This window comes from Ornithorhynchus anatinus, chromosome 9 (genome assembly GCF_004115215.2).
Source record: "Ornithorhynchus anatinus isolate Pmale09 chromosome 9, mOrnAna1.pri.v4, whole genome shotgun sequence".
NCBI lineage: Eukaryota > Metazoa > Chordata > Mammalia > Monotremata > Ornithorhynchidae > Ornithorhynchus > Ornithorhynchus anatinus.
In genome coordinates, this window is record NC_041736.1 from 45047430 (window position 1) to 45075242 (window position 27813).

Genomic DNA, 27813 nt, shown 5'->3' on the forward strand with positions numbered 1-27813 from the left:
TTTTGATGAGTAAAACAATCCATGTGGTCTTAAGCATTCACTTCATGTTTCTTGACAGTTATGAGGGGAAAGAATCATGTGACACAAACTAAGAAATGAAAGTTGTTTCTATACAATGATAGTCTATGCTATTGTAAATATTTTTGGGAATCCTAGAGGTGGTTGGGCCAGAGGCAGTGAAAGTTCTACATAATAATGATAATACTTTATGGTATTTTGCTTAATGCCCAGGCTCTGTACTAACTAAGCACTGGGGTAGATACAAAATAAGACAGATGGTTATCTAATCTCTTTTTAAAGTCAAGGGACAGATCCTACAGCTTCCTTACTTAGTCCATTCAAGCATTGTAGTTACCACCCTAAAGCTTTTGCTTCTGTGAAGAACTGGGATTTGCAGAAGATTCTGTGGGCATGAGGTAATTTGAACCACTGGAACCTGATGCGGTTCTACTCTCAGTAGCAAAGGGTGTAAACCACCTTGGTTCAAAGCATTTCTAATTCCTTCGAGGGAGTGAGACACCTGGACCATTAATTTACTAAGTAAATTTACTAAGTAAATTGAAGATTATCAGTGTTTGTTAAGAACCTCAAACCTATTTAGATACCAGTCTTCTTCTATGGCTTAGTTCACTGCTTTTATCCGTTTTCAAATTCCTTTTGACACTAGTGGGACTAAGGAGCTCAAAAGGCAAAGAGAAAGCAATACCTGATCAAAACTGCAATGTATAAAATCCAAAGAAGAGTAACTGACACTGAAGACAAATCCAATTTTTGGTTTCATTCTGAGGCTTACAGAGTACTTTGAAAACGGGGTAATTTTTGTAATATAAAACAATAGTTTTTCTTTGTTAGCCCTCCTGAACTAAGCTGAGCAAGTTCTAAGATAAGGTCAAGTAAAAATGGTGAAATTTTATTGCTAGGGAATGTTTTTATTACGGAAATAATAATATTGGAATATATACTGGACTTAATTTTTCCAAACCTCTTCACGTTAATAACCCTACCCACAAAGCAGTCCTGAAAGGAACAGAAGGCTGATGTTACTATCCCCATTTTACAGATGAGGAAATGGAGGCTCGGAAAGATTAAATGACTTGCCTGAAATCACACCCAGACCATTGCTTTTTTTTTTTACAGAGGAAATAACCAATTTGACTTTGCCCCCGTGAGGCAATTTTCCAGGTTTTCTGTTGCCCAGAATTATGCTTTTCCCACCTAGTAGGCCACACTGCCTCCCTGTGGATTTTCTCCATCATAAGGTTGTTGTAGCACTGTGAATTAGACTGAAATTTAGTTTCAGGTGAAATCTTGATAAAAATGAGTAGGACATACAAACAAAACATCATTATAATTAGAGAAAACATAGACTATCAAATGGAGAGTATTGCCTACAGGAAAAAAAAGCAGGATTTCAGAGACAGCTGCGTATGTACAAGTTTATATGTCCCTGTTTATTTTTCTCCAACGTAGCAGGAGCTGAATGAGCACAAAAGAGATGAGAAATTGTACCCAGAAGAAAAGGCATGTGTTTGGCTATTCACTAAAACTACAAGAGGATAGGAGACTGCTGGTCAAAATAAATAGGATTTTCCCTTCCATGTCCTCTCCAATTACCACTGGGTTCTAAGAGACTCCAGCAGGTCAAGTTATCTAGATTGCATGCTTACTTACAGAGGGGCCTTATAAAGTAAGTTAATGTGAGCAAAGCTAAGAACACATTAGCCCATTTCCTAAGGACTCATCTGTAATTGCTTTGCTTGAACAGATACTTGAAGAACCAGTATGGCCTAGTGGATAGAGCATGGGCCTGGGAGTCAGAAGGGGTTGGGACCTAATCCCTGCTCTACCACTTGCCTGCTCTTTTCTGAATTTTCAAACCTCTTACTCTGTGGAGGATTCACAAGGATATTGAAAGCATTTTGGACACAGGTTTTAATTCTGATTTTCTTTGATACTTTTGATATATGAACATGGGGGTGGGGGGCAGAATAAAAGTGAACTAGCTAAAGTGAATGAATGACATTACTTAGCCAGTGAAGAAATGGAGGCCTAAAATACTTTAAGTACCGTGCCCAAGGTCACAAAACAGGCAAGTGGCAGAGCTGGATTAGAACCAGGTTATCCTGGTCCTGTGCTCTTCCCATTAGGTCATGCGGACTCTCACTGTGGTTGACAAAACCATGGTGGATAAAACCGAAACCTTATGGGAGAAAGTAGTTTAGGGAATCCATGGCTTCCAACACATATCAAATTCCAGATTTGAGACAGCCACACACATAAAAAGCATTCTAAACCAGTTATATATAGAGTCATTCAGGTTTTAGTAAATGTTTCATATTTGCAGATTAAAGGTGGTCCTGACACTGTTCACTGTGCTTCATGCTGTTATTGTGTAAGTAGTTCAATAGCATCACATGGGGAAGAAGTTGCAATAGTGAATTTACTGAAAAATGAACTTTAATCAGTCACCTTTAGGTTCCCAGTTCAGTCTAATAATGACCTATTGATAAAGTCGCGGCTAAAAGCACAGTGTGGATCGAGCTGGGGGTAGCAGCCGACATGTTATGCGCAGTGTGGAGAAAATTGTAGTTTTTCAAAATGGCGCATTGCGCTAACCAAATATTAAGAATATTAAGAGTGGTTACTCAAAACAGCTGGGAGAAAACTATGGTTTGCAAAGTACATTTTTAACAGGGTCATAATGGGAATGCAAAAACAGCATGGGAAAGCAGCATGGCTTAGTGGATAGAGCATAGGCCTGGAAGTCAGAAGGATCTGGGTTCTAAAGCCAGTTCAGCCACTTGTTTGCTGGGTGACCTTGAGCAAGACACTTAACTTCTCTGTGCCTCAGTTATCTCACCTGTAAAATGGGGATTAAGAGTGTAAGCTCCATGTGGGACTTGGGCTGTGTCCAATCTGTTTAACTTGTATCTAACCCAGCACTTTATACAGTGCCCGGCGCATAGCAATTATCTAACAAATACCTTAAAAAAAATTACTTAGACGTGAACCACCCAGGTAGCTCTGAGGTGTGTTAATTTGAAAGCTGCTGATGGTCTTTGTCCAACCCCATTATCTTGTATCCACCCAGAGTTTAGTACAGTGCCTGGAACATAGTAAGCACTTAACAAATACCACAGTAATTATTATTATTAATATTGTCGACTCAATCGATGGTATGTATTGTGAATTTACCATGTGCAGAACACTGTACTAAATGACTGGGAGAACCACAATACAATAGCACTGTCAGACACGATTTCTGCCTCAGGGAGCTTTCCACCCTATACCCCTTCCCTCTCCGTGCAATTGGCCATCTTGATCTCTGGTGACAGTCTAGAGATCTCCTAGGACATCAGCACAATGGGAAAGCAGGGATAGAAGTGGAAAAACTTGATATGCAGCCCCCAACCAGGTGCAAGTGATGACATCTGTATTTCAAGGGCAAGCTTGGGAATGGGATTAATGGACCTTGGTTCCAAAGTTATAGATTTTTCTTGTCTGGAATAATCTCTAATTAAATTAGTGCCTGACATTCTGTTAATCCAATATAGACTTGCCTAAGAAACACATTTTTACATTCACTTGGAAAATCATGCTTGTCTTGTGCAGATGGACGCAATGCCACTGTCTGATTTAACAATACCACACAAAACTTTTGTGTATGGGAGCTCTACACTGGGCAAATAAAAGAAAAGTTAGGTATGCTAGAGGTAAAAAGATAGAAAAATTAGGAAACTCCAGAAGGGTTTAATAGAGAAGTTCCTGGATGGGTAATTAAAAGGGAGAGTTAGGGATGTTGGATGCTACATCCTAGATTTCAGAGAATGAAAGTACAAGTTAAGTGGTAGACTCCAGTTACTAAAATTGTACTGGAAAAATTATTGGTATAGAGTGTAGAGGGATTTAAGGCATGACTTGTTGATGACCTTAGGAGAACCAGGGGTCAGAAAGTCTCGATGTCCACAGACAGGTTGTCTCTTGAGATCTGGCCTCACTCTGCGGCTAGTCTTTACAACCACCCTACAGCAGGGAGTTAAATTCAGTAATTACCCAGTGGAGCTAATGCTGACATGTACTTAAGGCCAAAGGTGATTAAAAGGAACCTTTTAAAATCAAATGTGACATCATGTAATAAAGCTAGGAATATATGTATTAAAAGAACATGGGTGTTGCTGACTTCCTATGCATCAGGAGTTTCTAACAAATCAACACCGAGGGGCAGCAGGACCAGGACAGAGCGGATTTGGGAGCATCAGGAAAGGGTAATAAGGTGGGGCAGGTTCCAAGCTGACAGAAGCTAACAGAAACGCTCCTGAGTCAGGGTTGCCCGTGGCCTTCTCTCTTTCCTCCCCAGACTGACTCTGAGCCAGTTCTTTCTGACTGCCTCTTCCTCCCTGCCTCTGAAGCGCCTGTTGATCATAGTTTCCATGAGATACTCACTGTTGTGTTTGAAAGTCCTTATCGTTGCACCCGAGAGCCTGGCGCCGAGGACGAGAGAGGTGTGATTTAGCTCATCGCTTAAAATGAGGCAACCCTGTGGAAAAAAAAGTAAGTCCACTGTCCGTTAGAAAGTGGCAGGAGTCGTAGTCGCAACAGAACCAACAAGTCATTACCAAGAGCAATTCTTTCTGAACCTTGTCGGTAAACTGCTAGGCAGAGAAAGCAGCATAGCCTAGTGAAAAAAGCACAGGTCTGGGAGACAGAGGACTGGGTTCTAATCGCTGCTCTGCCACTAGCTTGCTATGTGACTCTGGGCAAGTCACTTAACCTCTCTGTGCCTCAGCTTCCTCATCTGTGAAATGGGGATTAAATATATGTTCTCCCTCCTATTTTTACACTCTGAGCCCCATGAGGGACGGGTCAGTGTATGACCTGAAAACATTATCTACCCTTAGATTCTCTGGACTATAAGCTCCTGGTGGGCAGGGAAAGTGCCAACTCTGTAATATTGTACTCTCCCAAGTACTTAATACAGTGCTCTGCATACAGTAAGCACTCAATAAATATGATTAATGTGTTTAGTATATAGTAAATACTTAACAAATATCATCACAATTATTATTAGTAGAGATAATAAAATATCCTCAAATGTTCCCCTTATGCAGATTTATGAAAGCAGGTAAATATGAAAGCCTCAGTGACAACGAAAGAGATTTAGACACATCACAATGAAGTATTGAAAGTGATCATAAATTATTGGGATGGATAACCAGGGAGTGTTGAATTTCAATACAATAATAATTTAGTAATGATGACAAGGAGTTTTTTTCTTGATGAAGGAAGAATGGATAGCCAAATTTAATTATCCTAAATCACTTCATTTTTCAAGACCTTTGCCCCGTAAATGCTGCTCACAACTCCTGACAATAAAGGGGAAGTCAGTCCCTGAGAGGTTAGGTGAATTCATTCGTCATGCAGTGAACCAGCTTGGATTCTTAGACTTTCTCTGACTTCCAATCCTGTTTCCAAACCACGGGAAAGAGTATTTACTCCTAAATACTATTATTTTGTCAGCCATTTCTGAATCACCACCAAGGGCACGATCTACATTCCCATGTTAAGTATTGTTATGTAAGAGGAAAAATCTTATTGTTTTAAATATGTCTCACCTTCCCAACTAAGGCTGGAATATTCATGGAATTAGTAGCAAATCCCATTCCAAACACCATAGCTGCTTCTACATCCAGGAACTGAGCCACCAAGTCTTCCAACTCTTTATGTTTATCCATATTACCTGCAGTAGGAAATACAGGATGTGATGTGTCATCGTAGCTTGGGGATTTATTAAGCTCCTATTAGATGTTAAACACTGGAATAGATGTAAATATAACTTACTGAAACACAGACTTTGTCCCACTCAGGGCTCATGCACAAAAACCATATTGAGTTTCCCAGAAAGGCACACAAAGGTCAAAGGCCACTTTAGGGAAGGGGAGAGAGATGGGAGGGGTGGAAGAGAGGTATGAAAGGAATGAGAATTTTTCTGGGTATCAACACTGTTACTCCAGTTCCAGGGTTGTTCCTATTGGGGATGACTACGACTGCCAACCTTTACTTACCCCATTTCATGATATCATTCCCGGTTATACGAATAAGAAATTATATATAGCCGTTTCACCTCCAGAACATTTCATTTTCACAACTCTGATAAAACACTGACACCGTACTTAAGGTTCCAATCAAATTCCTATTTCCGAGGGTTTTTATTACTACGCCTTTCAGTTGGAAAGTGAGGCACGGATCCTTGCCAAAAAGACTAAACTATGTGATTGTGGGTAAAACTCTGAATATCAGAATTGACATCAAGGCAGTGCAGAAAAAATGGTTTGGGAAGAGCCCTCATCAGAGTTAATTGGATATTTTCCCAAGTATTTTTCCTGCTGCTAACGGATCAATCCATCAGTGGTATTTATTGAGTGTTTACCGTATGCAGAGCACTGCGCAAAACATTTGGCAGAGTATAATACAGTACAGTAGACGTGTTCCTTGCCCACCACGCGCTAACGGAGCCTAGTTTATTGGAGCTACTGGAAATCCTCTAGTTTTGCAGGAGTTTCAGCGCTGTTATTCTACGAAGGATCAAATTAGCATTTCAGCTGTTACAGGAACAGACCTCTTTCTTTGCTTCCTGGATGAAGCCCCTGCATTACCCGTAACACTGTCACTCAAACACTCAAGCATATCTTGAGAGTCATCTTTATCACATTTATTTCCCGTATCCAGCCTGTCAGAAATCTGGTCTTTTTTTCTTATGGTACTTGCTAAACGCTAACTGCGTGATGGGCACTCTGCTGGGGCTTAGGACAGATGATCGGTTGGACACAGAACCTATCCCACATGGAGCTCACAGTGTAAATCAGAGGAAAGAGAATTTAAGCCCCATTTTACAGATGAGAAAACAGAGGCACAAATTTACGTGACTTGCCCACGGTCACGCAGCAGGCAAGGGCAGGGCCGGGAGTAGAACCCAGGTGCTTTGACTCCCAGGCCCATGCTCTTTCCACCAAAATATGACTCCCTGCACTGTCATTCTTCCTGGATTACTTGCAGGTATCTGTACATCTGATCTTTCCATCTCCCCTTGGATCTATCTTATCCACCCGGTGAGAATCTCATTCCTCAAGCCTCATTCATTCAGTAGTATTTATTGAGCGCTTACTATGTGCAGAGCACTGTACTAACTACACTGTACTGTACTATCTGTTGCCGACTTGTTCATTCCAAGCGCTTAGTACAGTGCTCTGCACATAGTAAGCGCTCAATAAATACTATTGAATGAATGAATGAATGAATACTAAGCTCTTGGAATGTACAATTCGGCAACAGAGAGAAACAATCCCTGCCCATTGACGGGCTTACAGTCTAACTGGGGGAGACAGACAGACAAAAACAAGAGCAATAAATAGAATCAAGGGGATGTACATCTCATTAACAAGATAAATAGGGTAATAAAAATATATACAAATGAGTGGACGAGCACAGTGCTGAGGGGAGGGGAAGGGAGAGGGGGAGGAGCAGAGGGAAAGGGGGCTTAGCTGAGGGGAGGTGAAGGGGGGGCAGAGAGGCAGCAGAGGGAGCAGAGGGAAAAGGGGGAGCTCAGTCTGGGAAGGCCTCTTGGAGGAGGTGAGCTGCCTTCCCAGATGTCTGCAGAGGCTGTCAATCACCACAAGAATCAAATGACAACTCATTACTCCCACTGTATCCCCAAACATTTCTTCCCTATACAACCTAAATTCATGGATTGTGAGCCTCTCGGGGTCTGTGTCTAATTCCCACCTATATACTCGTTCCCGATTTTAATTACAGTTTTCTGGACAGAGTCAGCACTTAGTAAATACTATTATGAGAACTACTACTAACGTGAGCACTAAATAGCTTCCAAAGCCTGCTGTATCACAGCTCATGCTCTCCACTCAAGCTGAGAAAATCTGCTTAGGTTCCCTTCACATGACTCTTTTACATTTGTGTCTCTTTCCAACTTCTACTTTCTACTGAAATCACAATTTTAATCCTTCAAAATTATAATAATTGATAACTGTGGTATATGTCAAGTGCTTACTATGTGCTAAGTACTGTACTAAGCGCTGGAGTAGATAGAAGATAATCTCTTTTTTCCACTTGGAAAATGCAAGGAGCCTACCATGTAAGTAGGAGGGCTAACAGCTATTGAATCCCCATTTTACAGATGAGGGAACTGTGGCACAGAGAAGTTAAGCAACTTGCCCGAAGTCACAGAGCAGACAAGTGTCAGAGCCAGGGATAGAACCCAGGTTCTCTGACTCCCGGGCAGGCGATCCTTCCCCAAACCTTACTTTGCTTTTTCAGGATCAGATCAAGGTCCTAGTGGAAACGTTCACTTTAAGTCTGGCTTACCCGTGTTCCCTTCAAAGCACGCACATATCCCTGCCTCTAAGTGTAAATTTCTCTCTCAATTGCCAGACCAATTTTTAGCTCCAAGTTACAGTAGAATTAAGGGCAGAGAGGGTAGAAGAAGAGCACGGGTCAGCTGCCTTCATTGTGTTATGGTTACTGAAGTTGTAAAATTGCACATTTTTCTCACATATTATCACTCCATTGTATTCCTAATTCCCCTTGGGACATGAGAACCTGTAAGAACTCACTGACCATATCCATTAGGCTTAGCTATTCCACTGCATGAAGGACACATTCAGGATCAGCATATTATCTGAGATAAAGATTTCATAATCTAGAATGGAGCATGGCTTGTGACTGTGTGGAATCTGTGCAACCTGTGTAATCTCATAGAATTGAATTTACCCACCCTTACACTATGGCCATATAAAATTTCCTGATACATTTCAGAGAAGTGGATTTCTTTGAACCTCAGATGTGTAACACCAGGATACTGAAAAGAGAATTCTGCATGGACTGCAGAATTTGGATATGTTAAAATGTGCTAAAATGGACAACAGAGGTACTGAAAAATCAAAGCTAACACACAATAAATCTAACTATAAAAGTAATCAGTGTAGCTCTGTATGCTTTCCGTAGAGCTGTGCCCTGCTTTCTTGGAATGTAATTGCCCGGAGGGCAGGTATTCTTAATAAGTGGAGTGCTGTTTTTGCAGCCCCACAGATTAGAACAAAGTTTCTCCTAGAGTTTCAGTGGAGAAAATAACCTCCACCCACCTCCTTCTCTGCTGAAATTCAGACTGTGGCAGGTTCCTGTGGATATCACCTTAGGTTGTGATGAAACTCTCACTGCATTTCTTGAGGAAGACACTATTATGCCCTGCACATCTGCATTATCTGTGCCCCCTAGGAAGGTGGAATGGGAGACATCCTCTCAACCTTAGTCCTGTATAGTCTGGGAGAGGCCTGTCCTCAGTAGTTTTATGTAACTCAATTTTCCAGGACTCAGACTGACTGTTCAATAAATAATAAACAGAAATAAGGAGCAGTCACACAGGAATCTACTGCACATGTTAACAGGAATGTAAAGCTGATGTCTTAGGAAAAAAAAAGATGGTGCTTACTCTACCCTGATCTTCCCTTCCTGTGTTGGTTCTCATTCATTTTAGCCTCTCACTCTCTGCCTGTCTCTCTCCCTTTTCTCCCCTTGGAAAATGCAGTGATAGCTCTTGTGCCTTCCAGAAATGAATTAGGATCATGGCTGGGACACTTGAAACGAGTGCTAGTCTTATTGCATTCTAAATCCCAAACATTGAGAACGCAAGATCATAGGACTCTTGGGTTGAGAGTCAAATTAAATCAGATCCTGCACTAGCCTTCTAAAGCTCAGCAATGGAGAAATGCTCAAATTCCTTACCTATCACTTGACCTTGGCAGCACTAAATTTAAACCATCTTGTCCTCTCTTGCAACAACAGACAAATTATCCTCTATGAGTTTGTAATTGTGCACAAACCAGTTGCCTGTACCAAAATAAAAGAAAATTGGTTTACATTATCTCGTAACGTTCAACTGATATTGGCATTGCTAATGATACCTCCTCCCATAGGAAGCCAGAAGAGACCCTAAGTTACGGAACAGGAATAAGGTGATTCCTAAACTTTGACTGCCACTCAGAAATCAAGACTTACAGTGAAACAGAAGATGCCCAGAATAATGGAATTCCCAACTGAAAGGGACATAGTCAATCTCTCCCTTTTTTTGGCAGACCTACATTTAACCCTTCTCAGTCAGTCCATCGTATTTATTGAGTGCTTAATGTGTACAGAGCACTGTACTAAGTGTTTGGGAAAGCACAATACAACAATATACCAGACACGCATGGTTTCAGAGATCTCCAGAAGAGAGATTCCACAGCCTTTCTTACTTGGAGCTAAATGAAATTACTCTGGCTAAAAGAAGTCAAGAATAGAAGAAATTTCCATACACATTAAACATTTTCCTGCTGCTATCAGTAGGGTAATTTTTTAGGTAATCGATCACTTACACCATCACTATGACCCTAATTAAATAGTGCTAGTGAACATTTTGCATCTTTCAGTGCACTTGAAATCTACCTAAATGGCATATGGTGAGAGTAGGGATTTATATGCTAGCTAATGAATCTGAAGCGAATACATTCATAAAATTAATTGCTGAGACCAAAAATACAACACGATAATAACTATGGTATTTGTTAAGCGCTTACTATATGCCAAGCACTGCACTAAGCACTGGGGTGGATATAAGCAAATCAGGTTGGACACAATCCCTGTCCTATGTGGGGTTCACAGTCTCAATCTTCATTTTACAGATGAGGTAACTGAGGCCCAGAGAAGTGAAGGGATTTGCCCAAGGCCACATAGCAGACAAGTGACCTTGTGAAGCAGCATGGCTCAGTGGAAAGAGCCCGGGCTTGGGAGTCAGAGATCATGGGTTAGAATCCTGGCTCTGCCACTTGTCAGCTGTGTGACTGAGGACAAGTCACTTAACTTCTCTGTGCCTCACTTACCTCATCTGTAAAATGGGCTTTAACTGTGAGCCTCATGTCAGGCAACCTGATTACCCTGTATCTCCCCCAGCGCTTAGAACAGTGCTCTGCACATAGTAAGCGCTTAACAAATACCAACATTATTGTTATTATTATTAAGTGGCAGAGCCGATATTAGAACCCATGATTTTCTTACTCCCGGTTCCATGCTCTATCCACTATGCCATATTGCATCTGGAGAGGTTTCTAGACCAAGCTCATTGTGGGCAGCGAAAATAATTCTGCTGTGTTGCATTCTCCCAAGCATTTAGTACAGTGATCACAAACAGTAAGCACTCAATAAATACCATCGATTGACTGATTTTCCACAGTGGCTCATACAGTCCCATGGTGCTTGATGGGCTAGAGGAGATGAACTTTTGGGGTCCCAGATTTCCCCAAATGGTGCTGTGATGAGCTAGAGGAGATGAACTTTTGGTGGCCCAGATTTCTATCTTGGCCAACTCATCGTTGCCAGTCAATGTTGAATGAAGAACAGGTTAAGCTATGATGATTGCAAAGTGGGTTTGCCCTGAAGAAGCTCCAGGGAGGAAGAGAAACTCTTTGTTTGAAGTAGAGTGGCTTAGTGGAAAGAGCCCGGGCTTGGGAGTCAGAGGTCGTGGGTTCTAATCCCAGCTCTGCCATTTACCAGACTTTGGGTAAGTTACTTAACTTCTTCATGCCTCACTTCCCTCATCTGGAAAATGGGGATGATGACTGTGAACCCCACATGGGACAACCTCATTGCCTTGTATCTACCCTAGTACTTAGAACACTGCTTGGCACATAGTAAGTGCTTAACAAATACCATTGCTATTATTTTTCAACTTTGGAATTAGATTGGTAGTTTTCCCTTTTCAATCCTCAGAAACTGAAGAGCATTCTTAAGTTTATTTTTAAAAGTGTATAATTTTAAAAGGGTGAAGAAGTGTCAGCTTTCAGGCCCCTTCATTATGAGAGACGAGTAGTAGGTCTCTATGAGATCCTTTCATAAAAGTCCCAGATGCCAGTAGGTATTTTCTTGACCAAGGTGTTTGCTCTCCTTCTGTCAAGTGTTGAGATTTGCTAAGCTCCTACTAGGCATCACTCAACTCTCCACTAAGAGAGGCAGACCGCCATTGAGGGATATTTAGTTTCCTACAGTCATAGGAAAGAAAGGCCCTATATCATCCCAACCATGCCAGACTGCTTTAGAAGGGCAAGATAATTGACATATTAGGAATATGACAACTAAAAAATTAGAATCACCAGGTTTAAACTTGCTTTAAGTGATTGAAATGATATTCTTTGACCATAAAGTAAAATGAAATACAGATGTCGGGAAAACTTTGGCTTCAGACCAATTGAAAGTGACACCGTTTGCCACAAATGAAAACGGAAGTCTCCTCATATGAGATTGAAAAGATAAACCATAAATTGTCCAGAGCTGGAGGTTTCAGAAGCTACTCTCAGTATTACCATCGATTCTGGTTCAGTTTCCTGATCTGTGAAATAAGATCAATTGTTTCTAAGATAATTAAGACTAAAGAGGGACCTTAGGATGCTTATTTTGGAGGTGCTAGGCTCATATATTCTGGGCTGCGGCCAGACTTCCCAGAAGTAACGTGGCAGTTTGTCTCTATGGGAGGCCTAGCAGCTCGCTGACCCCACAGATGGTAATAATAATAATGATGATGATGATTGTGGTATTTGTTAAGCACTTACTATGTGCCGGGCACTGCACTAAGCACTGGAATAGAAACAAGGCAAACAGGTTCACAATCTTAATCCCCATTTTACAGATGACATTACTGAGACACAGAGAAGTTAAGTGCCTTGCTCAAGGTCACACAGCAGGCAAGTGCCAGTGTAGTCTACAGTGATGGGAAAGTCCCGGGGAGGACAGGATTTGGGTGGGAAGATGACAGTTCTGTTTTGGAAATCTTAAGTTTGAGGTGTCTTAAGTTTTAGAATTGAGGACATCCAAGTAGAGGTATCGTGAAGGTAGGTGGAAATGCGAGACTGCAGAGAAAGAGAGGTCAAGGATGGAGAGGTAGATTTAGGAATCATCTGCATAAAGGTGGTAGTTGAAGCTTTGAGAGTAAATGAGTTCTCCAGGGGAGTGAGTGGACCTTGACCTGAACCATGACGGACCCCAGTGTTATTTGCGGGAGGAAATAGGGGAGGAGCCTACAAAACAGGTTGAGAAGGGGTGGATAGAAAGCTAGGAAGAGAACCTGGAGAGGAGAGTGTCAGTGAAGCCAAGATTATGGACCACCCCATTCTCTTAGACACATTATTTAATCTTGGCTTAAACGGGGTGGTCCACAGTGTCAGACCTTTTTACAACATTCCTTTTGGACAGTGATCTTCCAATTGCTCCTCTATCCACAATGTTGAGTATCAAAAGATCAGCCATCATTTGATAGTATATAGGATTACAGATAGCTAAATTCATGGAAAATGAAATACATATAGAAGCTTCCCCAAAGCACTCTTGAGAAAGGAAGAAATTCCAGTGTCTTTATGATGTGCTCATAGAGACTGTTGACTCTTCAAGATACACCAACAAAACAGCCGATACAAATGTAGGGTTTGTTGACTCTCGACTAGTCCGAGGAAAATGATTCTGAGATCAAAGAGTTAATTGTTTTACTTCAATCAATGATGCCCTGTCCATACCTTGCAGCTCCTCATATCCTAACAAAAGGGATGTCTTCTCTGGGGCACACAAAATAAGCCAAGAAACAAGCATGACAAGTGGTGGGATGCCAAAGCTGCCAACATCCAGGGCTATGGGAACCGAAACTAAGCCAAGGGTTATGCATCCCTGAAGAATCTATAAAGGACCCACACACACTGTGAGAGCGTCATCCAAGAGTGTAGACCGCTCCCTGTCTCACCCCAGGCAGGAAGTGAATTCTCAAACGATGGCAACAACATTTTCATGACCTCCTTTCATAGGCTAGGAATTGTCAGCTTCCAGACCTCTCTTGACTCTGAGAACCCTTCCACTGCAAGCGAAGCCCTTCAAACAAGAGTAAAATGGTCCCCTCTTTTAAGGAAATCACATGGCGGCATGGGCTATTAAGAATGGAAAAGCTTCTCAATCACGGGGCATAACTGTTGAGCTCTTTGAGCAGGCAGGGTATTTCTTGATGGAAAATTGCCAAGACTCTTCCTCAACATACCTGAGGAAAAGCCACCGGATTTTCCAGAAGCCACTATTATCCCAATCTTGAAGCAAAGTGGCAAGAAAGCTGATTACATAAATGTGGTGTAGCCTTACTGGTCATCACCGCTGGCAAGATCCGAGTCAGAGCCCTTATCGACTCACTACCAAAGAGTACCGCCAACCAGGCACACCCAATATCCCAGAGGGTTTGTGTTACAGAGGAGCACAGCCAGAAATTTATTTTTTTCTGCATATTAGTGTCAGGACAGTGCAGGAAGAAACCTAGAGACTTCAATCCAGTGTAGATCTTGTGGAAGCATTTTCTCCCTCTAAACTGTAAGCTCACTGTGAGCAGGGAAGGTGTCTACCAACTCTCTTGTGTTGTAATATTAATAAGTAATCATGGTATTTGTTAAGTGCTTACTATATGCCATGCACTGTTCCAAGTGCTGGGTTAGATACAAGATAATCGGGTTGGACACAGTATCTGTCCACATAAGGCTCACAGTCTTAATCCCCGTTTGACAGATGAGGGAACTGGGGCACAGAGAAGTTAAGCCACCCACCCAAGGTCACACAGCAGACAAGTGGTGGAGCCGGAATTAGAGCCCATGACCTTCTGACTCCCAGGCCCATGCTTGGTCCACAAGGCCATGCTGCTATTCTCCCAAGCACTTAATACGGTGCTCGGCACACATCAACCACTCAATAAATACCACTGATGATGATGACACTATCAAGAAACCCAGGTTTACTAATCAGTTTTGGTTGGATTTAAAATTTTATGAAGATCCTAAGGCTCATCCCTGGTACTGTCATTGCACTGTCAGAAATGAAGGCATTGAGATTAGAGAAGCAGCATGGCTTAGTGGATAGAGCATGGACCTGGGACTCAGAAGAACCTGGGCTCTAATCTAAACGTCCAATGTTTACCTTATTTCCCATCATCTCTTTCATAATCATCTAAATATAAATATAATCCTAAAGCCAGTCACATGTATAATAGACATTTATATGTTATGGAACAAAATGACTTTCCCTATCACTTATTGTAAGCACCCCACAGGGTTTGAAGTTCCTTTTGAAGGCTCATCAATGCTACTTTCCACCCTAAATTCTTTTGTTTCAGTTTTTAGAAACTGCAGACTCGTTTATTTTTATAGGATTATCAAGAGGAGATCTGTAAATCATTAGCAAGTTCGGTAAAATGACTGCGATTTCATAAAATTTCCTGGTTCTGCAGGGAACAATAGAATAGTGGAAGATTAACTTTGTTCTATGGACTTATGTTCCTTTTTGCAGAAACTAGCAGTGTCATACCCACATCTACACTTAATTAACAACGCTGGATGATGATGATATGCATGCGGAAAGGGGGATATGAGGTAGAAGAGGATCCTCTTACTCCTTATAACGGTACTTGTCTAGTGAGTGGTGGTAGTGGTTTGGTGAGGGAATTCATTAGGTCTGGACATGCCAGTGACGAAAAGTATGTGAAAGTAAGTCACTTTGGAAGCTAGTTTTGATTCACTGGGCTGTGTTTACTAGAAAAGAAAGCATCTGGCAAAGAATGAATTCAGAACTAAACCATTCTCAAATGGGTTTTTGTCCACCATGCTTTGCAAGTTTGGGAAACCCAAGACTAATTTCTTGGTAGGTTTTTTTTTTCCTTTCCCAACTCAAGCGCCATTCAGGTCAACTGAATTTACTACAAAACCCTGCAACTTTTAAACGTAAGAACATCATCAACTTTGAAAACATCGAAATCAATAAAATGAGCACAGACTTGCAAGCCTTCATAAATACCTTGGTTTTGATTTTTGCCTCTAGTCCTTTTTATATTTCCCCTTTTCAACTTCAACTGTTGCAAACAGAGCTAAAATTTTGTTTACTGAATTCAGATTGGGAGTTCCAAGAATAGATTTTAAAATTCCATTTTAATTACTTTAACTCTTTGGAGGCACTGAGAACAGAGATCGGAAAGAAGTGAACTAAGAGACGGAGACTCTAAATAGTTCAGTAAACTGAAAATAATAGAGGAAAAGGGCCGAAGAGTAAGTTTAGCAGGTGTATGTCCGCACATACCCATCTCTTGTCTGGTGCTGCACACCCCGCTCCCATATTTCTCCAACACCTCCCTCACTGTCTTCATACTTTGACTGTTGGCTTCAGCAAAGCCGAGGTAGTTATATGACCCCATGTTGATGACATCTTTAATAATTCTTCCAGTAAATCTGCAGAGAAGAAGAGAGTTGGTTTACCTGATAAATTTTGTTTTATGTTCACGTTTTTTAAAAAAGAAAAGACACAAGTAATACCTCCACCAGATTCCTACTGGAAAATTATAGCCCACCTAATAAAGTTATCTCCCATTTTTAAAAGGAGTGGCCATTTTTCATTTCCCTTCCTTCTCAATAAATGTCTTGTTGGGGCAGAGAGGGTATGCAGTGATACAAAATAAATCTTGTAGAAGGCTTGGATTTCTTCGTGATGAAAGACTTTCTGTCCTCACGAGGTATTATCTAGCTCTTAATTCTCTCAAGAGGTGCATTTCATGACTATCAAAAGGGCTCCCAAGAATATCATCCTAGAAGAGAGATGGTATTTTAGAAATCTCTGCCTCTCTGGGAGAAAAGGGGGAGAGGAGAGATTGTTTGAGAGACATTTCCTGAGAAACTGGAAAATGTCACAGGCTAAAGAGCTCGTGCCCAGGAAAGATCTTTTTCCCAGAGCTTGTGCAAGCCGGAATGACATTATTTCAATTATAGTAGGCATTAAGCCAAGCTGAAAAATTTCATCATTGTGAATTGCTTCACTGGAATTACACTACAAAGAGAAAAACACCTTCATCAGGAGCAGCCAGCTCTCAGTTGTCAGGTTTATACATCTGAAGAACTGCTCCACATCCTGATGCTTCTCAAAGAAGGATTTTCTCCCAACCCAACAGCTACCACTGCCACCACCTATAGCTTGACTGACCTAAAAGTCCAGTTGTAATCATCCGTCACTCGCTCCATCAGGTCGAACTGAGGCCCTGGGACACTGCATATCGGACGGTTCCAGTTATCACGGACACGCATGTAGAGGTTCCGCTTATAAAAATTCTCAAAGTCTTGATAGAGGGGCACGAAATCCTGGAAGGAGACAGACAAATGATTAAGTTTGGCTGTACATTTTCCTCTCGTTTAAGAATTTAGCGTGGCTCAGTGGAAAGAGCACGGGCTTTCGAGTCAGAGGTCACGGGTTTGAATCCCAGCTCGGCCATTTGTCAGCTGTGTGACTTTGGGCAAGTCACTTAACTTCTCGGTGCCTCAGTTACCTCATCTGTAAAATGGGGATTAAGACTGTGAGCCCCACGTGGGACGACCTCATTCCCCTGTGTCTACCCCAGCACTTAGAACAGTGCTCGGCACATAGTAAGCGCTTAACAAATACCAACATTAATTTCAATTTAAAGAACAACCTTTATCAGTCAAGAAAAAAACAACTGTAAGACCTGAATTCCAATCTCCACATGAAGCCAGCACTTGTAGGGCAAGAGCTATAACTAGGTCTTTTAGATGCCTCCGTGTGGCTCGGGTAATCATGCCCAACGGTAATGCAATGGAAAGCAGAGGAAATAGCAGACTGCGGAATTTCTTTTCCAAACCATTTTATTCAAGGGCCAGAGAGAAAAGATGGAGAACAACTGGGTGCTATTATATGTCAATATGTAGATTGTTGAAAGTGTGGATAGGTGGGAAGCTTGAAGAGGTGGATGTAAGCAGGGTGTAGAGAGAACAATTCAATTTCACCTCTTGACTCCAACACATGTCCATTTGGATGGCCTGACACTTTAGTCTCAACGTGTCTGAAACACAGCTTTCCATCTTTCCTCCTAATCACTATCCCACTCCCAATTTTCCTATCTCTTTCCCAATTTTAAGTCCATACTCTGACCCACACAGATCACCTTCTTGAAATGTCACTTTGCAGATGTGTTCATTCCTCAGCGTGGCTCAGTGGAAAGAGCACGGGCTTTGGAGTCAGGGCTCATGAGTTCGAATCCCAGCTCTGCCACTTGTCGGCTGTGTGACTGTGGGCAAGTCACTTAACTTCTCTGTGCCTCAGTTCCCTCATCTGTAAAATGGGGATTAAGACTGTGAGCCCCACGTGGGACAACCCGATTCCCCTACGTCTACCCCAGCGCTTACAACAGTGCTCGGCACATAGTAAGCGCTTAACAAATACCGACATTATTATTATTATTATTATTAGTCCACCTCCTTTCACATCAACAAAACCACAGAAAACTCTTTACACATGGCTTCGAGTAACTTCACCAACACTCCCCATTAGGCATTTTGGCTCTCTTCACCCACTACTCTCCAGTGCTTGGCATATAAGTGCTTCATCCTTTAACCGTACCCTTTCTGCCTCACCCACCTCCTATACCTTACGCACATTATGCCCCCAGCCTAAAATTCCCTCCCCTACAAAGTCTGCCAGGTCTCAGCCCTTCCACATCACATTGGCCTACACCAGAAACCAAACTGTCCTTTGCCCAGCTTGAATGATACTTCCACCTGGTTATCCAAGAAATCTCTCAAGTAAAACAAAAACCCTCCTATCCACCCCCTCTCTGACTCACCCTCCTGGCTTTCTTCCCCAGAGAAGTCAAGTGCATGACAGGGTTAGGCATTATTGCTTCACCATGATGAATTTACTCTTTCCTCATAGGGATGGTCCAAGGCCTTCGGTTAGGGAAAAAGATTTCTGCTGCCCAGAAATACCCATTCCAAATATGCAAGTGACTGCCAATTCACAGGCCTGAGATTGATCAATGGTATTTATTGAGTGCTTATCGTGTGCAGAGCACTGTACTAAGCACTTGGGAGGGTACAGTACCACAGAGTTGGTAGACATATTCCCTGCCCACAAGGAGTTTACAGTCTAGTCGGAGAAACAGACACTAAAATAAATTACTGATGGGAGAAATGGCAGAGTATAAGGATATGTACATAAATGCTGTAGGGTTAGGATGAATATCAAGTTCTTAAGGGGTATAGAGCCAACTGCATAAGATACACACAAGAAAGGGCAAAAAGGGGAGATGAGACAGTAATATCTTCAATATAACCGAAGAGAAGTTTTATGAAATACCCTTCCACATTCTTAAACCCAAACAGAAATGGAGAAGCACACACATAAAGACTTGTTTTCTTCAAAAGACAATGGAGCAATTGGCCTGGTAATGATATTAATAATAGAAATAATAATAATAATATTTGTGAAGCACTTATATGCCAAGCACTGTACTAAATAATAAATAAGCAATAATAACAAAAAATAAAATAATCTTATCACAGATGGTCCCAGTCCCACTTGGGGCTCACAACCTAGGGGGAAGGGAGAACTAATACTGAATTCCCCATTTTATAGATGAGGAAATTGAGGCACAGAGAAGAGAAATGAACTGTTCCAGGCCACAGAGCAGGCAAGAGGAAAAGTTGGGATTGGAATCCAGGTCTTCTGATCTAGGTGGTTCCATTCTCTGAAAAAGACACTTTCTAATGTTGGGGATTATTTCCCCAGAATGAATTTAAATGTGTGTGTGTGTGTGTGTGTGTGTGTGTGTGTGTGTGTGTGTTTGTGAGAGGTGGTGAAGAGGGGGAGAGATATGTACATGAGCACACAAATGTGATAAATTCCCCCCAGTCATATTTCTGTCAGGGCTTTATCCTCTTTTTGATTATGAATACAATGTGTTTTCTACCTTGTTTTGGCTATCTTTGTTTGCCTCTTCTGTTTGTTTTTTCTTTATAATATTTTTTTTAAGTGCTCACCTATGTGTCAGACTCTGTTCTAAATGCTGGGGTAGGTGTAAGTTAACTAGGCCAGACACAGTCCCTGTTCCACTTGGGATTCAAAGACTAAGTAGGAAGGAGAACAGGTATTTAATCCCCATTTTACAGTTGAGGAAACTGAGGCACAGAGAAGTTAAGTGACTTTCCCTAGGTCACATAGAAAACAATTGGCAGAGCCGGGATTGGAACCCAAGTCCTCTGACTCCCAGGCCCAGTCTCTTTCCACTAGGCCACACTACTTCTCTAGTTGTGTTGAACTGGACTGTGCGGTCTAGTGGGTCATGACCATCACTTTTTAGTCTTTCAAATTTGTGCATTCAAAAGTTTGTATGTAGTATCCACTTGGTTAATATCTATTGGTGATTGGACGTGAATCTGGTAAATATGTTTTCCTGAAATCATTGATTCACTATGCAGTGGTAGCCAAAAGGTTAACAAAATGTTGAGCAAAATTAGAAAGGGCTTAGAAACAAAACATTAAAGAGAGTTTTGCTACAAGACAGACCACGTACGGTACCTCATACGGAATACCGTGTTTAGTTCTGCTTGCCGCGTTTTAGGAAAGCAAAATATAGCTGGAGAAGGCACAGAAAAGAGCAACCAAAATGGACAGGGGTCGGAGAAGCTTTGGAATGAAGACAGGCTGAAAGTTATAGGACTCTTCAGTCTGGAAAGAAAAAAGGCTAAGTGGAGTTATGTTCAAACTTTTTAACATCATGATGAGTGTAAGCCAGGGCTAAGCTAACAGAGCATCATCACTCACCAAATCCCATAACACCAGGGCTGGAAAGCATCCACTGATGTTTAAAGGTGGTAAGTTCAAGACAAAATAAAGGGAAAGCTTCTCTTTATATTCAGAGTAAGTAGATGGAATTCATTGCTCCAGGAAGTTTTACAAGCAGAATAGGTCGAAGGTTCATAAAGGGTTAACAAGCAGCAAGAGAAGCAGTGTGGCTTAGTGGAAAGAGCAGGGACTTGGGAGTCAGAGGTCGTGGGTTCTAATCCCGGCTCCACCACTTGTCAGCTCGGTGACTTTGGGCAAGTCACTTAACTTCTCTGCGTCTCAGTTCCCTCATCTGTAAAATGGGGATTAAGACTGTGAGCCCCACGTGGGACAAGCTAATTACCTTTTATCTACGCCAGTGCTTAGAACAGTGCTTGGCACATAGTAAGCGCTTAACAGATACCACCATCATCATTATTACTATTAGTATTAACCTCAAAGACAAATCTTTGGAATGGATTATTGGAGGGAGCATTAGGAATGTTAAACAGAAAAGTTAGGGATGTTAAACCAAGAACCCAAAGACATATAAGCTGTCTAACGATCCATCTGTTCCAGGATTCTGTCTCTGATTGAAGAGTTGAATAAATATATGTATGATAGAGTGAAGCAGGTTAGTGGCATATCCTTAACCATGAGAGTAGGAAAAACATGACACTGTTCGTCCAAGCAACTTTGGTTGCCTCTGCTGGAGGCGGACTGCTGACCTAGACAGAACACTGGTCTGATTCAGTGAAAAATCTTTTAGGTTTTTCTATTTTTATGGGATCACAAGTAGGAAAGAGTTGGATGTTTGAAGGAATCTTCTAAATTACACCTGTGAAAACAGAAACGATGGGAACAATTCAAGGATTTTAGCACTCCATGTAGATGTATGTACATGCACAGGCTCCTATAAAAATACTTTATGAACATTTTACACTCATTCCTTAGAGTTATTCAAAGCATCTACCACATTTTTAAAGCACTGTTAAAAACATTCTCCTAAAAACGGAATTGAATCCACCAAAATTGCACCAGGGTTCTGAAGCGAAAGACCCAATTAAAAGACAAAAATCTTTTTGTCTTGGAATGACAAAAATCATTCCAAGCTCTAAACATTATTAACATGCGTCAGGTGAACTTTTGTGGAAAACCCTGAAAACTAAGTGAAGAGAGACACAAGGGGTGTTGGAAGCCAAATAATCTGACTCCACTGATTCGAGGGCCCATCTTTTATTACATTTCAAGGAAGTGAAAATGATCGAGCCTGATGGATAAAAGCACTGCAATTAATTTGCCACTCCAAATACAAATTACAGTTTCTCATACTTACTTTTTGTTCTTCTCGCTCTGTTGCTATATGACATTTTTCTATTCCCCAGTCTCTCAGAAAGTCTCGGAGGTATCCAAACAGTGTCCCAATCCCATAACCCAAGTAAGTGAGAACAGGGACGTATATCGGTGCCTGTTCGAAGGATTCAATAAATGGCTTCTTGTAGAAATGTGGTTTTCCATTTGGCTGAAAAGAGAAAAAATCATTCAGAATTAACCCAATCCAACTAGGCATTCATTCAAATGACTGCTTTGATACAGAAATAGTGATAGTACTTGAATCAGGTTTCCTGGTGGTGGAAGGCCCTGATTTCTATGTAGCATTTTCAAATGGTAGGAGCTGCTTGAATTGCATGGATTATTGGAAAAGGTCGTACGCAGAACAGAGATCAGGAAGGCAAGCTCTAAGAGGTCACCATGGTAGAAAATGACCACTCTATCCCTACATTGCACTTCATGTAATTTCCGGTTGGTGTCCAGTCCCACTTTTAAATTGGTTTCAGACTTTACTCCTCGGTTATTAATCGTAGGCACCTGGTTCCGGAGTGCCAATTAAGCTTTCCAGTTACCTAACGTCTATCACACAATCTATTTTGCTGCGCTCACAATGAGAGATCCAAGTTCTGAATAATAATGATGGTATTTGGCAAGTGCTTACCTTGTGCCAGGCACTGTACTAAACGCTGGGTTGGGTACAAGCAAATCGGCTTGGACACGGTCCCTGGCCCACATGAAGCTCACAGTCTCAAACCCCATTTTACAGATGTGGGAACTGAGGCCCAGAGAAGTGAAGTGACGTGCTCAAGGTCACACAGCAGACAAGTGGCGGCGCTGGGATTAGAACCTACAACCTTCTGACTTCCAGGCCCATGCTCTATCCACTACGCTATGCTGTTTCTCCTAGTTGAGAGGTATTGCCCAAGGTCAATAGTTCAAAGCAGAACCAGGAATTAGGTTGAACAGTCTCTCTCTGGAATGGCTGTCAACTCTGCATAATCAATTACTCAATCAATGATATTTATTGAATACTTGCCATGTGCAGAGCACTGTACCGAATGCTTGGGATAATACAATAGAGAGTTGGTAGACACATTCCCTGCCCACAATGATCTTAAAGTCTAGAGGGATGTGGGGTGTGGTCAGAGGGGCACACCAATTTATCCTGCAATGTTTCTGCTTCTTTTCTCAATCCTGATTTACAACTAAGACGCACTAAAACTAGACTGTTAGGCATCCCAGAATTAGGCAAAAAAGTCAGTTGCTATTTTGGGGTCTCACCACATTATTAGGAAATTGAGGTTTAGCAGCACCGTGGCATAGCGGATAAAGCACGGGCCTGGTCAAGGGTTTTAATCCCAGCTCTGCCGTGTGGTTGCCGTGTGACCTTGCGCAAGTCACTTCACTTCCCTGGGCTTCAGTTACCTCATCGGGAAAATGGGGATTGAGATTGTGAGCCCCACAGAGGATAGGGACTGTGTCCAACTCGATTTGCTTGTATCAACCCCAACGGTTAGTGCAATGCCTGGCACATAATAAGCACTCAACAAATACCATAGTTATTATTAATTGTTATTATAAAACTGGGGGAATGACCACCCCATACTCAATCAGTCAGTCAATGGTATTTAACTCCGGGTTAGAGGCTGGAAAGGACAGGAAGTCTCAGGCTTGGCCTGTTCAGGGCCATCCTACATCTTGCCCAAGCCTGGCCCGGCAACCGATCCCATTATTCTGGTTTGGCCCACTTTAACAATGGCTACAACATGATGGAGGAGCAGTGCCAAGTTAAAAGTGAGCCGATTCAGGCCAGAAGTGTCCCCAAACTCACCCCTGGGACTTGCTGGACCTGTAGTGTCATGACACACATTCAGCAGTGACCTTAGCAGAGAGTTCCACGCTTCTTCCGGTTTTGCCTGCCTTGTCCATTTGGGAACACCTGAAAAGTGGTGCACAAGGAACCGGGTTCTGACCCAACCTGGCTGGCTTGGTTTTGTGCTGACCTGATCTAACTCAGGGATTTGACTACTCTGAGGCCTCAAAATTTTTCAACAACAAAAATAATAAAATACTGCAAACAGACAGAAAAACAAACCTTAAAACTTCTCTTAAAATAGGCACTTATTTGGTCATTTCACCAGAACATTCCTGGAGAACTGTAATGTGATCAGTATTTTGTTTACTTTCCTTACTTCCCTATCACCCTTCTTGAATAGCTCTCCTCATTTTATTTAGTGGCTATTCATCTTAAATCCCACCCCATGGAGGAAGGAAAGCGGATTCATTCTTCCTTCTTCCTCCTTCAACTGAAGCAACTGGCTTGCAATTTGTCACCCTCCTTCCTTGCCTGGAGCACAATACTGACAGAAGTTTGAAATAAAGAGAAATGCTGTAGTGAACTTTCCTTAATACGGGGTTCTACAAGAACACCCCACCCCCATTATAAGGGAAAATAAAGTACTGGAAAATATATATACAAATCCATTAGGCTTCCTCAGGAAATTAAAGATCTAACATATTGTGGTAGTTTAAAAACAACCACAACACTTAGTATTATTATATCTAATATTTCCTCATATCTCTGCAGAGATCAAAGACTTCTGCAGACATGATGTCATTTATTTTCACAACATTCCTGAAAGATAGGTGGCTAGCATTATCCTCATTTAATCTATTAAGTAACAGAGATCCTGAAAAGTTAAATGAGTAGCCTCAAGTCAGGCAGGCACCCCTAGGTTGAGCTACTTATTTCCGTGTGATTAAACTAGGAGTGACAGTCTTGGGAAGCCATTTGACTTTTTTCCTTCTGGACTACTGAATGAATTTAGAAGGCCAATAGATTTGTGTCCTGGAAAATGGAACATCCTCAATTCTTGTTCTTTGTGGAAGATTGTGCCTACTTTACTGCACTACCCCAAACATTTGATACAATAGTCTGCACCAGTAAGATAGATAAACAGCATGGATTAATTGGCTGTATAATTAAGACGCGCTAATTCTTACATCAATCAATCCGTGGCATTTTAAAATTTATTTTATGGTATTTGTTAAGTGCTTACTATGTGCCAGGTACTGAACTAAGCCCTGGGCTAGATACAAGCAAATCAGTTTGGACACAGCCCCTGTCCCACATGGGCTCACAGTCTTAATCCCTATTTTACATATGAAGTAACTGAGGCACAGAGGAATTTAGTAACTTGCCCAGGGTCACCCAACAGACAAGTGACAGAGGTACTTGAGCAAGTAAAATACCACAAAGTTGGTAGATGCAATCCCTGCCTACAAGGAGTTTAGTCTGCAGAGAGAGACAGACATTAAAACAAATTACAGATAAAGAAAATAGTAGAGTGTACGACGAATATTTGCATAAGTACCGTAAGGACGAGATAAGTATCAAAGTGCTTAAGGGGTACACAGCCATATATATAGTCGACATAGAGGGGAAGATGGCTAGGGGAAATAAAGGCTTAAACAAGGAAGGCCTCTTGGAGGAGATGTGAGTTTAGGAAGGTTTTGAAGGTGGGGAGAGTGGTAGACAGTTGGGTATTAAGGTGGACTGTCGGATATGAAGTGTCAGTCATAAAACGCTATTCATAACTAATCCACGCATACCTTTTCCCTATTTTCTAAAATCAGTGATTGAGCTCATCCCTTGGACTGTAAGAGGGCAGAGAAGGCGACTGCCAACTCTGCCGTGCTTTCCCAAGTGCTTAGTACAGCACTCTGCATGCAGCGTTCAATCGAAACCACCGATTGATTGATTATTTATTTTGGATCGGACCCCTCTCACACAACCCATTTGCTGGTATTTCCCTTGATCACTCAAGCCCAGGTAGGAGTTGGTTGGCACAAGATGGTACAGGGAGAGCTAAGCAAATGAATGTGGGTCACCAGGAACCTCCTTGCTCTGACCCCAGCAATCATTTTGTACCTAACAACTGAGGAACACAAAGGGTGATCATCTAATAGCTGTGGTATGTTCTCACATTGCATTAGATTTTGTGCCGTGGCATTGCATCATCAAGAGAGGTCAGTCAGTGAGTCACAGGGCCATCAAGCCCTCTCATCACACTTTGTTCAGAGCCTGGTGACCTAGGGGGCCTCACGATGAGGGTGACACTGTGCTAAATGATTTCTCCTGTAAACTGTTACAAGTTCTTCCGGCTCCTCCCTCCCATAACCATGTCTCCTGAAAACAGAGAAACCTGAATTCAGTTACTGCAAACACAATATTCCACAAGCATCTAGCAACCCATCAAAGCAGAAACTGTTTCGCTATCTGCAAGGAAACTTGTGGATCCAGTTGGTGATTCCTTTCCTTGTATGCAATTATGTGTACTAGACTCATTCTTTCACTCCCCCATAAAGCAGGCATCCATTTTGAAAGGCAGCCCCCGCCGCTGTGCATTTCCTGCGGCATCATTAAATGATAGCATTTAAGTGCTTCTGTATTCTGTCAGCCAACTTGTATCTTGCCTGTAATCGTCCTGAGGCAAAATGAGAAGCACTGTGGACTAATAATAATAATAATGTTCGCATTTGTTAAGCGCTTACTATGTGCACAGCACCATTCTAAGCGCTGGGGTAGATAGAAGGTAATCAGGTTGTCCCACGTGAGGCTCACAGTTTTAATCCTCATTTTACAGGTGAGGTAACTGAGGCACAGAGAAGTGAAGTGACCTGCCCACGGTCACCCAGCTCACAAGTGGCAGATCGGGGATTCGAACCCATGACCTCTGACTCCCAAGCTTGGGCTCTTTCCACTGAGCCATGCTGCTTCTAGTGGATAGAGCACAGGCCTAGGAGTAACAAGGACCTGGGTTCTAATCCTGGATCTGCCACATCTACTATGTGACCCTGGCACTTACCTTCTCTGTGCTTTAATTACCTCAACTCTAAAATGGGGATTAAGACTGTGAGCTCCAACTGGGACAGGGATTGCATCCATCCTGATAACCTTGTAGCTACCCCAGTGCTTAGTACAATACTTCACAAATACCATTTTTAAAAGTATTGATATTCAGAATAAGAATACCTGAACTGAGAGCTCACGCTAAGAGAAAGATGTCTTTACTCATGCCAAGTCCCTCTCACACTAAGGTAAAACTACAGAGGAATCAAAGAGGAATAAAAAATCCTACCACTCATAAATAAATGTTAAAAATAATTTATTTCTGCCCCGTTTCCCTCACTCTATTCTTTCAACCTGGATCACCCTACCCACCTTCAGGTGACAGACCAAAGTTCTCCCTCTGTTCAAAGCCCTTCTAAATTCCCACCTCCTCCAACGTGCCTTCCCAACCAACTCCCAACACTTTGACTCCTTTCAACCAACCCAAGAGACACCTCTAGCATATACTTAGTTATTTATAATAATGTTGGTATTTGTTGGTATTTGTTAAGTGCTTACTATGTGCAGAGCACTGTTCTAAGCGCTGGGGTAGATACAGGGTAATCAGGTTGTCCCACATGAGGGTCACAGTTAATCCCCATTTTACAGATGAGGTAACTGAGGCACAGAGAACTGAAGTGACTTACCCACAGTCACACAGCTGACAAGTGGCAGAGCCGGGATTCGAACTTATGACCTCTGACTCCCAAGCCCGGGGTCTTTCCACTGAGCCATGCTGTTATATCTTTCCATGTGTACAGTTAATTTTTATTCTGATTACCCTGTTTGTAAATATCTTATGCCTGATTTCTCCATTAGCATCTGAACTCACTGTGGCAAGAAATCTGCCTTTTTCTTTTGTTGCCCTTTTGTTGTACTGAACA

General features: G+C 41.9%; 1 protein-coding gene across 2 annotated transcripts in view; it reads right to left on the bottom strand.

Annotated features, from left to right (window-relative positions):
• The window catches only part of SPTLC3 (serine palmitoyltransferase long chain base subunit 3), a 98024-nt gene that overhangs the window by 58281 nt on the left and 11930 nt on the right, over positions 1 to 27813 (bottom strand). Inside the window, exons 1-6 of one of the 2 annotated variants that reach the window (XM_029071631.2) lie at positions 22318 to 22561; positions 22043 to 22228; positions 17077 to 17231; positions 16183 to 16331; positions 5613 to 5737; positions 4444 to 4537 (exon numbers count right to left, since the gene is read on the bottom strand). In XM_029071631.2, coding sequence (XP_028927464.1) covers positions 4444 to 4537; positions 5613 to 5737; positions 16183 to 16331; positions 17077 to 17231; positions 22043 to 22228; positions 22318 to 22365 — 757 coding nt within the window. In that variant the 5' untranslated portion in view covers positions 22366 to 22561. Of the gene's footprint in view, positions 1 to 4443; positions 4538 to 5612; positions 5738 to 16182; positions 16332 to 17076; positions 17232 to 22042; positions 22229 to 22317; positions 22562 to 27813 lie in introns of those variants that run through there. The other variant, XM_039913180.1, reaches the window with a different exon arrangement.